This window comes from Typopeltis vanoorti, chromosome 4 (genome assembly GCF_054136105.1).
Source record: "Typopeltis vanoorti isolate ZY-2024b chromosome 4, IOZ_Tvanoo_1.0, whole genome shotgun sequence".
NCBI classification, from domain to species: Eukaryota; Metazoa; Arthropoda; class Arachnida; order Uropygi; family Thelyphonidae; genus Typopeltis; species Typopeltis vanoorti.
Genome location: NC_143552.1, coordinates 77,255,406 through 77,270,579, shown reverse-complemented (window position 1 = coordinate 77,270,579; position 15,174 = coordinate 77,255,406). Strand labels below are relative to the sequence as shown.

Below are 15,174 nucleotides of genomic sequence, written 5' to 3'. Positions count from 1 at the left end.
TCACCCATTTCTTAACTACACACAAACTTAACTTTCACAAATGTTCCCTTGTCCTCTTCTTACCTTCAATATAACGAACAATTTCTTCAACTGATATCCTATAACACCCTTTTAAAGTTTATAGACATATATAGTTTATATCACCTCTGTTTTTCCTGTTTACCAGTGTATGAAGTGCACATATTCTCAGTCTTCATAAATCTACATTTCCACAAATCCGCTACATCTTTGTAACTCTTCTTTGCATTATTTCTACAACTTCTTTATTCCCCTTGGAATCTAGGACACCAAATCTGTGTACTGTAGTCCAAGTGTGGTCATGTCAAGGCCATGTATAAAAAGGCAAAATGAGTTCTTCATCTTCATGTGTCAATGTTAGTTTCAGCAATGCAATTATCCTATGAGTTAAATTTGAAATTTTTGCTGTGACCTTTGAACGTCAACTTCATATCCACTATATTTCTGAGATCCTTGGCTTCAACGGTTTCTCTAAGAATTCTCCAAAACATCATACACAATTGAAAATCTCATCATGCCAAAGTACATTATGTTACTTAGTGACACTGAATTGATAACCGTTATCAACTGTTCTCATTCCCAGTCTATTCAAACTATTCTGTATGTATATACATATATATATATCAATGATGCAAAGATAGGCAGAGCAATTAGAATGATGGCCCTGCCTATCTTTGCATCATTAGCAAATCTCTTGTCAGGTCTAATGCATAGATTGAATAACAATTGTCCAAGGACTGGTCACCTTAAATTTGACAGATTTGCACCTCTCTTTCCCATATATCGTCAGTGATTTTCTGATACCTATCCATCTTTATCCAATTACATGCTTATCCAAATGAATAGTTTATATTTTAATCCTATATCCTCCAGTATATGCATTAGGCTTTCTTGTGGTATGTTATCAAACACCCTAGCAAAGTCTATCAGTATCACAGTATAACCATTCTCTTCATCCAGCTGAGCTGTATCATTAAAAAATATGAGCAAATTTCTCAGATATGACTTCCCTTTAGTAAATCCGTGTTGTTCCTTGCTAACCATAGCTTGTCTGTCAACCTATTTCTTGTATGCAAGTTCTTATCAGCTTCTCTAAAAATCTTCACCACCACTCTGATATATGTCTAATTATTGACCTATCATACTTATACATCAGTAGTTAAACACAGTTTTTTCATCACTACAATGGGTCTACCATATTCTTTCCATTCCTGTGGGATTTTTCCTGAGCTGAGACTCAAATTATACAAATATGTCAAAGGCTTAACCAGCTCAAATGAACATTTAATTAACATACAAGCTGATATCACATCTGTCCCCGTTTCTGAATTCTTATAACCTGTTGCATAACTTATAACCAGGTTATGAAACATCTCTGGAGATTAACTCTCACGCCTTTGTCTCTTCGTCCAATGTAGTGATAGCCCCCTGTGCACCATACTACATACAACAGGTTGAGAGGTCTAACCAAAGCGAGATCATTTGAACAATCATCTGCTTCTGACACAAGGGTATTGTCTACATTCAGTAACTTTATTCTTCTATATTCATTCTTTCTTTTACTTACAGCACAAGAATAAAATTATTTTGGGTTGCCTTTAGCCTACACAGTAAGCTAAAGGCAACCCAAAAGGAAGCTAAGTCAGGCAACCCAGACTTAACTTCCCATACAATGCTTTTTTCTAGCTTGCACTTTATATCTTTCATAACTCCTCTAATCCTTATTCTTGTGATATTCCTTCCACATCATTATCTTCTTTTGAAACCCTGCTTAATACATTTGTATATTAATTTCACTCCCACTCTGTTTGTCAAACTCTACAAACACATTCAGATACTGCATCATTTAAATATCTTTGTAAAGCTTTCCATGCAATGATGATTCATTCAGTAAGAGATACTATGTGATTGAACAAAGTATTCTCCTGAGTTTGTCAATCTCCAGCTTTGTAATTCAGCAGCGTAACCTTTCCTAATTGGAACATCCATATACCTAGCTATTTTCCATATTAGTATGATATAATCACTTAACAATAGGTGGCAAAACAGACATGTCCTTAACTGAGACTTCCACCCTGATCAAATGTAACATGCTTTAATCTCAAGTTTCTCTTCAAAAATGGATGAAGGATGAAAACAGGGCCTAGACATCAGCGTTCATCCCAATTGGCACCACTGTAGCTACAAGATGCAAGGCAGAGAATAACTGAGAGAAGGATAAAACTGTAGAAAATGAAACATGGGCAAGGATATGGTAAGATGTCAAGAGGAGAGTGGACATCAATGGTATATTTGGAGGGAGACAGTTAAGAAGTTCAAGATATTGGAAAAATTATGAAGATTATTTGGAATTCTGGTGGGTTAGTAAACAATTTGTGTTAAAAAATCATTACTGCCAGTAAACAGTTTGGCTTCTCCTCCAGCTTAATCTGTGAGGTTTGAGAAAATGGAAGCAAGTCAGAATTGTGGATGTTGAAATCACCAAGGAAGATTATCTTGCTGTTAGGCTAATTAGATTGCATGTGATTGACTTTGAGGGATAAATATCGAGTTCATAAAGTTAGGAGAGTGGGAAGCAAAGAGAAGCAAAAAAAATCTCAAGACAAAGCAGATCATATAAAGATATGCCAAAGCGCATAACTACACTTATGTATTAACATTAAAATGAAAGTCATTTTTGTTACAGGCCTCCTTAAATTTACACTCATACCACGTTTTGGTGTGATTGTAAACAATAGGTACCTTTCCAGTCAGTTCTATGTATTCAAAGCATGATCATTTTGGCAACTCCTATAGGTAGAGATGACCTTGCTAATGCTTCTGCCTGGTATCTCCACTTGGGCCTGGCTCCCACTGAAGAGACCTCAATAAAGGTCGAAACTAGTCTGGGTAGCGGCCCTTCTCAATGCATAACATTATACATATCCGCAAGGAGATGTGTTTTGTATTATGGGAGATACTGCGATAAGAGTGATGTTAGCTTGCTCCACCTTTGCAACGAGTTGCACCACCTTACCCCCAGTCCTGAAGATACTTTCAGGCGCAAACTTTGTTTGTTCACACTTGGATAAAGAAATAAACTCAATTTATTATGTGAAAAGCATCACGCACAATATAATGAGAAAGTTGAGTAACATATTGGGTTTTGACATTTGTAAGTGGTGGTGGTGGGGGGGGGGTACATGTCATTGATATTAGAACTGTGATCTTGGATTGTTAGTAAAGTTAATCTGGAAGTTTTTTTTAATGGAATTCTGATGCTTTGTTGTTTATGGATAGATAATTTTTGTCATTTTTTTGCAATTTTTTAAAATACAGTGGTACCTTGGATTACGAGTAACTTGGTCTGTGAGTGTTTTGCAAGACAAGCAAACATATTTAATAAATTTTAACTTGATAAAAAAGCGACGTCTTGCAATACGAGTACTGTATTACCTATACGCTTTGTCTGCCGCGCGTCACGTGATCACAAGCCGCTCGGGACTGTGGGTAATCGTCTCACATGTGTGGTCTCAGTCGGCATACCCCATTCGTATAGTCAATATTCGTGCTAGCGTTGTGACCACGTGTGTGTGCATAAAGCATTTTTTTATTTTGTGTCCAAATGTAGTGACTGTTCTTTATTAACTGTACTATGACAATGGCCCCCAAATGAAGAAAAGGGTTGAAAACGAAGGCAGTAAGAAGAAGGAGATGATTACAGTGGAAGTTAAGAAGGGAAGCACGAAAAAGGTATGCAAGTGGCTGCCATCGCAAAATTTTATAAGTCTAGGGAGGTGTGTAAAATGTGGGAAACTGCAAAATTTTGTAGAAAAGCACAACCCGAGTAAGGCTGTGGAGTGCGAGCGATGAATCTGTTTAACGACAATGCAACGTCATATTTCCGTGAAATCCTCAAAAGGAGGCAAAAGCAAGTGTCATTGGATAGGTTCCTTGTTAAAGTCACACAAAAAGAAAAAGAGTCAACAGATAGCAGTGATTCCGTTAGTGACATTGAAAGTCGTGCTACCCAATACAATTATTGTAATATGTAATTGTAATGTAATTAATAAATTCGATTACTTTATGTATTTTGTATTAATCATTTTTATATGAATATTTTTGAGTTTTGGAACGAATCATCTGAGTTTCTATTATTTCTTATGGGGAAATTCGCTTTGATATACGAGTGCTTTGGATTATGAGCACGTTTTCGGAACGAATTATGGTCGCAAACTAAGGTACCACTGTAGATTGATATTTTCAGAGTTTTTTTTTTGTAGTTTTTTTTTTTTTTCATCACAGCATCTATACATTTTTTTTTATGATTTCACTGTCATGATAGACAGTGAAATCCTAATATTTCACTGTCTATCATGACAGTGAAATATTAGGATTAGGATAAGTTCTAACCTTTTAGCAATGTATGTTCTACTGTTTTTTGTCACATTCCACTGAGAATAGTGTTATTTTCAGACTACAATATCTGTTATTATAAGATAGTTATCTGTTAAATATATTCTTGTCGTTGAAACATTATTTATTTATACCTATATAAAGCTGTATACCTTGATAGCTACAAGCTATAGTAGAGCAATTAAGTGAAAATAATTTAAATTTTTAATTCATGAATGAATATTTAGTGATATTCCAAAAACATGTGAAGTCTACAAATGTCAAAAAAAAAAAATAATAAAATAAATAAATAAATAAATAAATTAAAAAATTTTCTTAATTGCAGATGTGATTAACTGAATGTGAGAATTACAGAGAAATTTCTCTAATGAGTGTGCCTGGTAAGATTTATGCAAGTATACTTGAGAAAGGTTGTGGAAGAAAAGCTTGGAGAAGAGCAACCTGGGTTCAGGCCAAAGAGAGGTTGTCAGATCACAATTTCAAAAGTAAGACAAATAGTTGAGAAATCATGGGAATATAACAAGGATCTATATTTCAGTTTTTTAAATCTGGAAAAGGTATGAAAAGCTGTTCAAACACTAAAGTTACATAGTAAAAATGGGACATTATATCAGACAATACATAGTCAATATCTGAGATGCAAGTCAGCAGATACAATTGAAGGAAATACAAGAAGATAATGTTAAATCAGATTTGAAACAAGGGTGTATATTATCTCCACAGCTAGTCATCATCTACATTAATCACATTATGAAAGAAAGTGATATCAAACCTGTCAAAATTGGAGATGTTAATCTCAGCTCTTTATTTTATGCAGATAATGTTATACTGGTAAATAATCCAATACATGTCTGCAAGATTCCATTACTAAACTAAATAACTGCTGTAATAAATTTGATATGAAAATCAGCAATAGACAATGAAAATAAGTAGAAACATCACAAACATCAATTGCATCCTGAATGGAGAACTTGTACAACAAGTGAAAGATTTTAACTATTTCAGCACAATCTTTAGTGAAAATGGCAAATAGAAATAGACAACAATATTAACAAAGCTGGTATGGTAGAAAGTCAACTTAATAAATGTATATGAAATAAGAGAGAAATTAGTCAAAACACTAAACTAGCTATATACAAGACAGTTTTCAAACCAATATTCACTTAAGGATCTGAGAATAATTAAAAGAGTGAACAGATGGCATTAATGGCAATATCATATTAAAAATGAGGACATTAGGAAGGAATCTGATGTTATTAGCATTCAGGAATGTGTTAGCAGAACTAACACATTCCTGAATAACAGAACTAATCTCAGGTGGCAACAGTCACTTAAACAGAATGAAATATTATCAAAACAAGATTTTTTTTTCCAAAATAGCAAGTAAAAGATCCAGAGGAAGACCATGGTCTTGGTGGACTGATAAAGTAAGATGTTCCTTAGAAGACAGAAATATAATATCTGATAACAATGGAGTCTTGACAGATATCAACAATTTTTCTCCAAAATAATCTGTTAAGAAGTTAGTAATGCTCTAATTTTATCATGTAGTGCTATTTTAATATCCTGTACAAACCTCTCAAGAAGTTAGTAATGCTCCAATTTTTTCATGTAGTACTATTGTAATAACCTGTACAAACTTAAGTTATATATATAAAAAAAGTTAATGTCCAGGGCAGTGTAATAACATTCAAAGTTGGTGACTGGAAATTAATCATGAAATCTTGTGTTAAATCATATTCACTCAGAATTCTCAAAAACAGTTTTGAAAAATAGTACCATGAAAAAAAAACAGATATCGTATTAAAACTTAACACTTTTCAAATTATCAATATAAAAAGTTAACCAATTTTGTAATCACTTATGCTTACCTCATTATTGAAGATATTTTCATTATATATATTAAAAAGCTTTGCAGTCAAGTCTTCTTTCTTTTTGGGGAAATTCTTGCAATAGTCAAATGCTTCTGCATTTGTTATAAATAAGGTCTGGGAAGAAGAGGATAATGATGCAAGGAAAGAAGCTGAAGAGTCACACTTTGAATTTACCTTTATGTCTTGTGACCCAATAGTCTTGGTAATTTTGAGATGCTCTTTAAGAAAGAAATCAAGTAATACTATGAATTACAAACAACTGACTATTAACACAAAAAGTAGAACACAATATGGAAACTGTAAAAATACTGATCCTGAAATCAAGTTATGATTATTGTACATGCTTTTGTACAACAATCAAAATGGATCTTGTGTTTATTTAATTTTAGATGTATGGCTAAGTAGATATTCCAAAAACATGTGAAGTCTACAAATGTCAAAAAAAAAAAAAAAAAAGAAATTTTCTTAATTGCAGATGTGATTAACTGAATGTGAGAATTACAGGGAAATTTCTCTAATGAGTGTTCCTGGTAAGATTTATGCAAGTATACTTGAAAAAGGTTGTGGAAGGAAAGATACAAATATAAAATTTGTATCTTTTTCTAATCAAGCAAGTGATATGGTTTAACAGAAATCAGTATAATAAAAAAAAAGTTATAAGTTATCATATTCCTACAGAATGAGCCACCTCAGCACCACTATAATCAAGATATTCCTTTCATCAAGAATTTTTTTCTGTGTTGCATAAAAATTGGCCATTTTTAAATTCCGAGTTGAGACCTAATGAGAAATCTAAAATCATTTAAGAGTCCACATTTGAAAAATCAAATAGTTACATAAGTTATCAAATGGAGATCAAACAATAAAACAAATTAGAGCAAAAAAAAAAAAAAAAAAAATTATCTGCAAGGGAGGACACATACCTCTATTTAACTAAACTCAGGTCTCTTTTTATGCGTATCTTTTTTATGCGGTTTTGAAGTTATGCAGTTCATAACTTCAAAACTTATGTACCGTTGTACATAATGAACAGCGTGTTGCAGCACATTTTGGCGTAACGTGAGTAACGTGCAAGCAGTGAGTGTCCGTGAAGTTTAATTTTGCACGTGAGTGTTTGTCTTTTCATTATCGTAAGTCTAAATTTGGCTAATTTTTATTTTAAAGATTTAATTTGACCCAATAGGGAAAAAAAAAAGCATCAAAGAAAAGCAATTTCTTTGGAAATGAAAATTGCAATTTTAGATCGCTTAGCAAAAGGAGAGGGATCTACAGTGATTGGTAAACATTTTAATTCAGGCGAATCTACTATAAGCGTAATTTAAAAAATGGAGTCGCAATAAGAAAATCTGTCATTTCTGGCACAAAACTAAGTGCCAAATTATCATCGTACTCAAGAGACGCTTTATTAGAAAAAACGGAACGAGCACTGTAATTTGGAATGAAGAATTAACTCAAAGAAGAATTCCTATGAGTAGTTATTTAATTAAACAAAAAGCTCTTCGGTTTTATGAACAGATGACGTAATTGGGGCCATCTACTTCCACTTCTCTGGCTGATAAAGAATTTTCAGCTAGCAAAGGATGGCTAACCTGGTTTTTAAAAAGGAATGCACTTCATAATGTGAAGATTACAGGCGAGGTTGCAGGCAGCAGATGAAGCAGCAGCCAAAAATGTTCAAGAGAAGTTAGCCAAAATTATTGAAGATGGTGGATATTGTCCCGATCAAGTGTTTAATGCTGATGAAACAGGATTGTTTTGGAAGAAAATTCCTAGTTGAACTTGCATCGCAAAGTCTGAAAAAAAAAGCAAGCCAAGATTGAGTAACATTATTATTTTGTAGCAATGAATCAGGGGATCGAATGTTGAAACTCCTCCTAGTAAATCAATCTCTAAGACCACATGCTCTAAAAGGCAAGGATCTAAAACAGCTGCAGTACATTTGATGGCAAATACAAAGGCCTGGGTAACAACTGCTGTATTTACTGAATGGCTCAATAATTGCTTTGTACCAGAAGGGAAACATATAAAGTAAAAAGCTCTAGATTTTAAAGTTTTATTAATTGTTGACAATGCACCAAGTCATCTGCATTTAGAACATCCAAATGTGCAGGTGGTTTTTCTACCCAATACAACAAGAATTATTCAGCCATTAGATCAAGGTATAATTGCTACTTTTAAAAAATATTAGATTAAGCACACTTTTCAATTTATATTGGATAAACTAGAAAATGAATCATTAACAGTAACTGACGTTTGAAAAAATTTTCTATTTTGGACTGCTTAAATCATGTTGCATCTGCTATTGCTGAAATAAGACCACAAACTTTAAAATGCTTGCTGAAAAGCAGCTTGGGCTGGATTGTTGCAAACAGTGCAACCATTCAAACATCTATATTATCAGCTGAAATCATTACTTTAGCACATGAAATTGGTGGAGAAGGTTTTGATAGATTTAGTCAGAATGATGTAGACGAATTGCTCGTGGATAATGTCTTAAGTGACAATGATATTATTGGATATCGATTAACTTTAGATATTATCGAAGATCCAGAAAACGATGGTGAAGCAGAAAAAAAACCTGTCCATCTCGTTGCAAATATAATTCGAGAAGGTCTAGCACTGTGCAATAAATTGGAAAATCATTTTCTTGTTACTGACACAAATTCTGAAGCGAGCTGAAGAACTGTATGTCTGGATATCGCGAGCTGTATAAAAAATCGGTAAAATCATCATCACAAATTTTAATCACTAATTAAATTGTCAGAAGAAAAAAATATCAGCACAGAAAGAGGGTGAAGCTAATTCTGTTTGTGAAGAACCAGGTGTTAGGTGTGTTTCCCATACAAACATCTCAAAGACAATGTTGCATACAATCAATACACAAAGACTATTGGTTTCTGTATATTTTCAGAAGTTATGAAATTAGTTGGTTGATTTTCACTAGTAACAAACTTCTGAAAAATTCCCAAATAAGATCTCATAAGTACAATGCTATTTTTAAAAAAATTCACTAAAATAAACTATCCATTATAAAAACTAATTCTGTAGTTTCTGAGTTTGCTATAGTGAGAGCCAACAATTTCTTAAGCAGTACTTGAGATCTTAGTACATCTTCTCAGCAATATTTATGTGATTCTGTGCTTATGACCTTAGCATATATCCTCTACAGCAACGTTCTTCAACCTTTTTACACCTGTGGACCAGAGAAAACAGGAGAAATATTTCGCAGACTGGCTGATGACCAAGACAGAAACATAAACCAATGTAAATAGTATTTTATTTATTAAATCCAATGTTATAAAATTACAATTTTTAGCTAGTGCGACATTTGCTGCAGCTTAGAGGTTAGAAAATTTGATATACATGGCTGGAGCGTTGTTTCTGAGAGACTAAGCACTGCAATAACATCCATTCGATTTCTCTGTTTGGTTTTTATTACTGACATGGCTGAAAAAGTCTTTTCACACAAACAGGAAGTCGAAAAAACGACCAACAATTTGATAGCTTTATAACTCAGAGATGGATATTCTTTTTCGAGTGATATCCAAATTGAGACAATGATTGCGTTTTATGTCTGGACACCAGAAGACAACTCGATCAGCTTTTCTTTTTCACGAGGACCAAGTGCACATGATTTTATATCTTCTAAGAAGGGATTATTAATCCAGAGGTTACCTTCACGAGGATCGTCATTTTCAAAGAAATAATTATTAAAGTTTTCAGCTAATGCCCTTAAATGTTGACTTATTATGTTGATTATGACTTTCTTGTTGATATCAGCAGCAATCAAAAATTCTCCCAAAAGTGGAAACATTTCTATATCTTCCTCTTGTGTGTGACTATCCCAAAGAGCCAGCTTCTTTTTGAATGCATCCATTTTATTTCTCAGTGTAAAAATATTTGTAAAGAACCCTGAAGAGAAATATAAAGTTCGTTAAGAAAGCTAAATATGTCTGCCATATATGCAAGCTTAGCCATCCATTCCTCATTCAACAAAGGTTCTACTAGGTCAGATTTTTGTTCTCGCAGAAACTGCTTTACTTCTTCACTCAGTTCGAAAAGGATTGCAAGAATCCTTCATCTTGATAACCACCTCACTTCTGCATGGAGGAGATGTTGGTGGTGTGAGTCCATACTCTCACACAGTGTCGTGAACAGCCTGGAGTTCATAGCTCGACTACAAATTTCATTAATGATCTTCACCGCATCATTCATCACAGTGTTTAGTTCAGTAGAAAGCTTCTTTGCAGCTAGATGCTCCCAGTGGATCATACAGTGAGTGGACAAACCATCTGGGTACACGATGTCCAGTCATGCTCGCAGCACCATCCGTACACACTCCGATGCATTTGCTCCAGTCTAAGCCTAGCGCTTGAAAAATACCCAATAAGAGCATTAAATATCTCTGAACTAGTGGTCTGTTCAGGTAAGTCAGGCAACAAAGAAGTTCTTCCCTTAAGTTTTCATCTTCACTATACCTCACGAAGCAAAGTAAGATAGCACGGTTACTCACATCAGTTGATTCAACAAGTTGAATTGCAAAACATCTCAATTTTTTTTATCCCCTCTACAACTTGCTTTTCAATATCAGTGGCCATATCAATAATTCTCCTTTGAATGGTGGCATCCGAAAGCGATATAGCTTCCAGTTTTTTAGTGGCTTGAGGACTATGACATCATGCAAAGCTTTACTAACTCTTCACCAATAGTAAATGGTTTTATCGTTTCAGCTATTAGAAGAGCAACTAAATAAGACGGTCGAAGCAGCGACTTGTCACTGGTCGTCATCATTTTCATTTCACTTTTCTGAAATGAAAAGTGAAATGAAACTTTTCTGAAATGAAAAGTTTCATCTGGTCACGTAATATCTTATCAATAAAATCTCTATGCTTTCAATGCAAATGACGAGCAAGTTTGGAAGTTTTCATAGCATCATTTGACAGAATTTCAGAACATACTACACACAAAGGCCATGGCGATGGTTCACTGCCAGGGCTACAATGAATCCAAGCTTTAAATAGTCCTTGTCAAAACGCCTAACAAAGTTTCCTTTTCTTTTTTTGGTTTGTATTGCACATTCCCAAGTATCAACATATTTCTTTTTCTTTGTTTCTTCTAAACTTGAAGCACTTGACATACTTTCGGTGCATCACTACTTTTCTCCTGAACATTGTCCTTGCCTCTACTAAAGAAGGTTAAAAGCTTTTGCTGTTGGACTTTTTTTGTCTCCATTTTGTAGGGTATCAAATTTTATGAAAGAAATTACTTGTTTTCTGAAATACCACAACACAATATTAGAAAACAATACAGACAAACACGATAAAATAAGAATTTTTGTGATGTGTCTTCGACAGGTGAGCTGACGCAATACTGGCATTAGAAGGCCCTGCACTTCGCCTATACTTCAGGCGCTACATTGTCATGTGCAGCATCCCGCTTGCCCTGCAACAATGTAGTGCCCGAATCATGTAGCTGCTACATGGTTGGGGGGGGGGGGGGGGGTTAGTGGACCTCCAGGAAATTTCCATGGACCGGCACTGGTCCATGGACCACAGGTTGAAGAACAGGCCTCTACAGCATGTAACAACTCAGATGCTTTAGTAGTGAAGCCAGTAATAACATGAAATTTTTTTATATTATTCTCATGATAATTTTCACACTTAATTTTTGAAATTGGTTAAAAAACAGATTGAATGTCATATAAGGACTGCCTTTGCCTTTTTTAAAACTGCACTTTCAATTTCCAATTTAGAACACATTTTATTTAAATATTGGACAATGAGCTATTATTTTAAAGCCATTCTGAATTTCTTAAATAATTTGGACAAGAAGCTAATAATAAGATTCAAAATGACTGTTGAGATCAGTGAATCCATCAGACAATATTAATGAAAGCAAAACTCATTAATAGGAGGGGATGAGCTCTTTCAATTATAGTAAACAAAATTTATTGAAAAGTCCAACCAGAAGATTTATCCAGTTATCAGGTTCAAAGTTTTTGTGGGACAAACCTGAATTTCATATTGTCATAGGAAAAAAAACTTATTTTATAAAAGATACTCCTACATGGTAACTATTATTTTTCAGGAAATAACAACATATACTAAAATGCTATATTTCGCAAATGTTACATTGCCATCATCAAGGATCAAAAAAGAACAATGATATGTGAATGCAGGCACTAACAAATGAGGCTGAAGAAAGGCAATCAAAGTTGGGCCTAGAGTCCTAAATGCCCCACCCCCCCTGCAGTGGACTAAATTGGATAGTTTTCGCTGTTGCGCTGAAATCTTAAGATGAATGCTTCTCGAATTTGGGGCATTCTCATGCTCCAAAATTTGTCGAGGTTTGGAAAGGAGCCTATTCCATGGGCTCCTTAAAAAAGGTTACCTCTTGGGCCTGTGAAGTCGCAAACAAACTAAAAAACTAAAACTTTAAAACTCTAGAGCACCCCACCCAAGACATATTGACTACATAAACAAAATGCACTATTGAGTCTAAGTGTGGATGCATCCATATACATATTCGCAAAAATGCTTGCACAACATACTGGCAAAACATCTTCACACACAAAAACACAGCTCACTTTAAAGCAGTGTAAATAACCTCATACTCCAAAACACTGATAATGCTCAGTTTTGATGTCTCTTCTCATCATCAAATTTTTGATATATATACCCCTCAAGGAGTGTACAGGATATGATAGTATTACATGAAAAATTTACATCACTGCTAACTTCCTATCTACAATTTTCTTCCAAATTAGTCAGTTACCGGTCAAGACTCCAATATTATCAGATCTTATACTTCTGTCTGAAGAAAGCATATCAAAAGTTCCTGGCAAATAAGTCAGCTTGTGCTCTTAGAGAATACAGAGACAAATGCAAGAATGCTAAACACTATGTAAAACTAGCTAAACAAAAGTCATGGGAGGACTTTGGCAAGAATATAGAAAATAAATATCAAGAAGGTGGCAAAATATTCTGGAGGTTGTTGAAGAAGCTTAGGAATGAAGGAAAGAGTGCTGTAAAAGGAGTTAGAGATGATAAAGGTTACATGAAAACGAGAGAAAAAGATATCCTTGAAGTATGGAGTAATTACTTTGAAAAACTGCTAAACGAAACAAGCAGTGATGACAGCACAGTGGTAAAAAACACTGACCAGGCAAGCAGTCAGGAATATATATCCATACTTGAAGTAGAAAAAGCCATCAAAGGCTTGAAATGTGGAAAGGCAGCAGGAGATATTCGACCAGAAATGCTGAAGTATGTTGGTATAAGAGTCTTACAGTGGCTGCAATGCATAGTTCAGAAAGCCTGGACAGAGGGACGAATTCCCGATGATTGGAGTAGAGCTCTCATAGTACCCATATATAAAAAGGGAAATAAAACTGAATGTGAAAATTACAGAGGTATTTCATTACTGAGTGTTTCTGGCAAGATCTATGCACGTATACTTGAGAAACGGTTGAGAAGAATTGTGGAAGAAAAGATTGGTGAAGAACAATCTGGATTCAGGCCAAATAGAGGCTGTCAGGATCAGATCTTCACTTTACGACAAATAGTAGAGAAAGCATGGGAATATAATAAAGATCTATATTTAAGTTTTGTCGATTTGGAAAAGGCATATGACAAGGTGCCAAGAGAGAAAGGCTATTCAATACGCTACAGTTATATGGTGTCAATGGGCATTATATCAAGCAATACTTAGTCTTTATTTGAGTTGTAAGTCAGCAGTTAGAATTGAAGGAAGTACGGGGAGATGGTTTAATGTTAAATCTGGTGTGAGACAAGGATGTACATTATACCCTCTGTTATTCATTATCTATATGGATCACATTATGAAGGAAAGTGGTATTAAACATGATATCAGAATTGGAGATGTTAATGTCTGCTCTTTGCTTTATGCGGATGATATTAAACTTCTAAATAAATCCGCTACAAGTCTGCAAGATTCTCTGACTAAATTGAATAACTGTTGTAATAGATATGGTATGAAGGTCAGCAATAAAAAGACAAAGACAATGAAAATAGGCAGAATCATTGAAAATGTAAACCATGTTGTGAATGGAGAACCTGTGGAACAAGTAAAACATTTTAGCTACTTAGGCATGATTTTTAGTGAAGATAGTAAATTAAATATAGAAATAGATAACAGAATCAGCAAAGCTGGTATGGTGGGAAGTCAATTGAATAAATTCATATGGAATAAGAGAGAAATTAGTCGGAACACTAAATTAGCTGTATACAAGACAGTGTTCAAACCAGTTTAATATTTATGGATCTGAGAGCTGGGTCAGAAGTAAAACACTTGACCAAAGACTAGAAACCACAGATATGAGAGTCCTGAGAAAGATTAGAGACGTGAACAGATGGCATCAATGGCAATATCATGTTAAAAATGAGGATATTAGGAAAGAACTTGACATTGTCAGCATCTAGGTGCATTAGCAGAGTAATTTCAGGTGGTATGGTCACTTAAACAGAATGGGCGAGGAAAGATTAGCAAAACAAGTGTTCTCTGCCAAATTGGCAGGAAAACGACCCAGAGGAAGACCAAGATATAGGTGGATTGATACGGTACAAAGTATCTTAGAAGATAGAAATATAAGATCTGATAATGTTGAAGCCTTGATAAGTAACAGACTGATTTGGAGTAAAATTGTGGATAGGAAGTTAGTAATGATATAATTTTTTTCATGTAGTACTATCATATCCTGTATACCCCTTGAGGGTACATGGCAGGAATTTGATGATGATGATATTTCTGTCTTCTAGGCACTTTTTACTGTATCAATCCACCTATATCTTGGTCTTCCTCTGGGTCGTTTTCCTACCAACCTGTCAGAGAACACTTGTTTGGCTAATCCTTACTCTCCCATTCTGTT

At 34.5% G+C, this 15,174-nt stretch overlaps 1 protein-coding gene across 1 annotated transcript in view; it reads right to left on the bottom strand.

Annotated features, from left to right (window-relative positions):
• LOC150107424 (uncharacterized) overlaps positions 1-15,174 on the bottom strand; it is a 185,242-nt gene that overhangs the window by 64,987 nt on the left and 105,081 nt on the right. Inside the window, exon 6 of the mRNA XM_090391285.1 lies at positions 6,285-6,505. Within this exon, the coding sequence (XP_090247411.1) occupies positions 6,285-6,505 (221 nt within the window). The remainder of the gene's footprint in view (positions 1-6,284; positions 6,506-15,174) is intronic.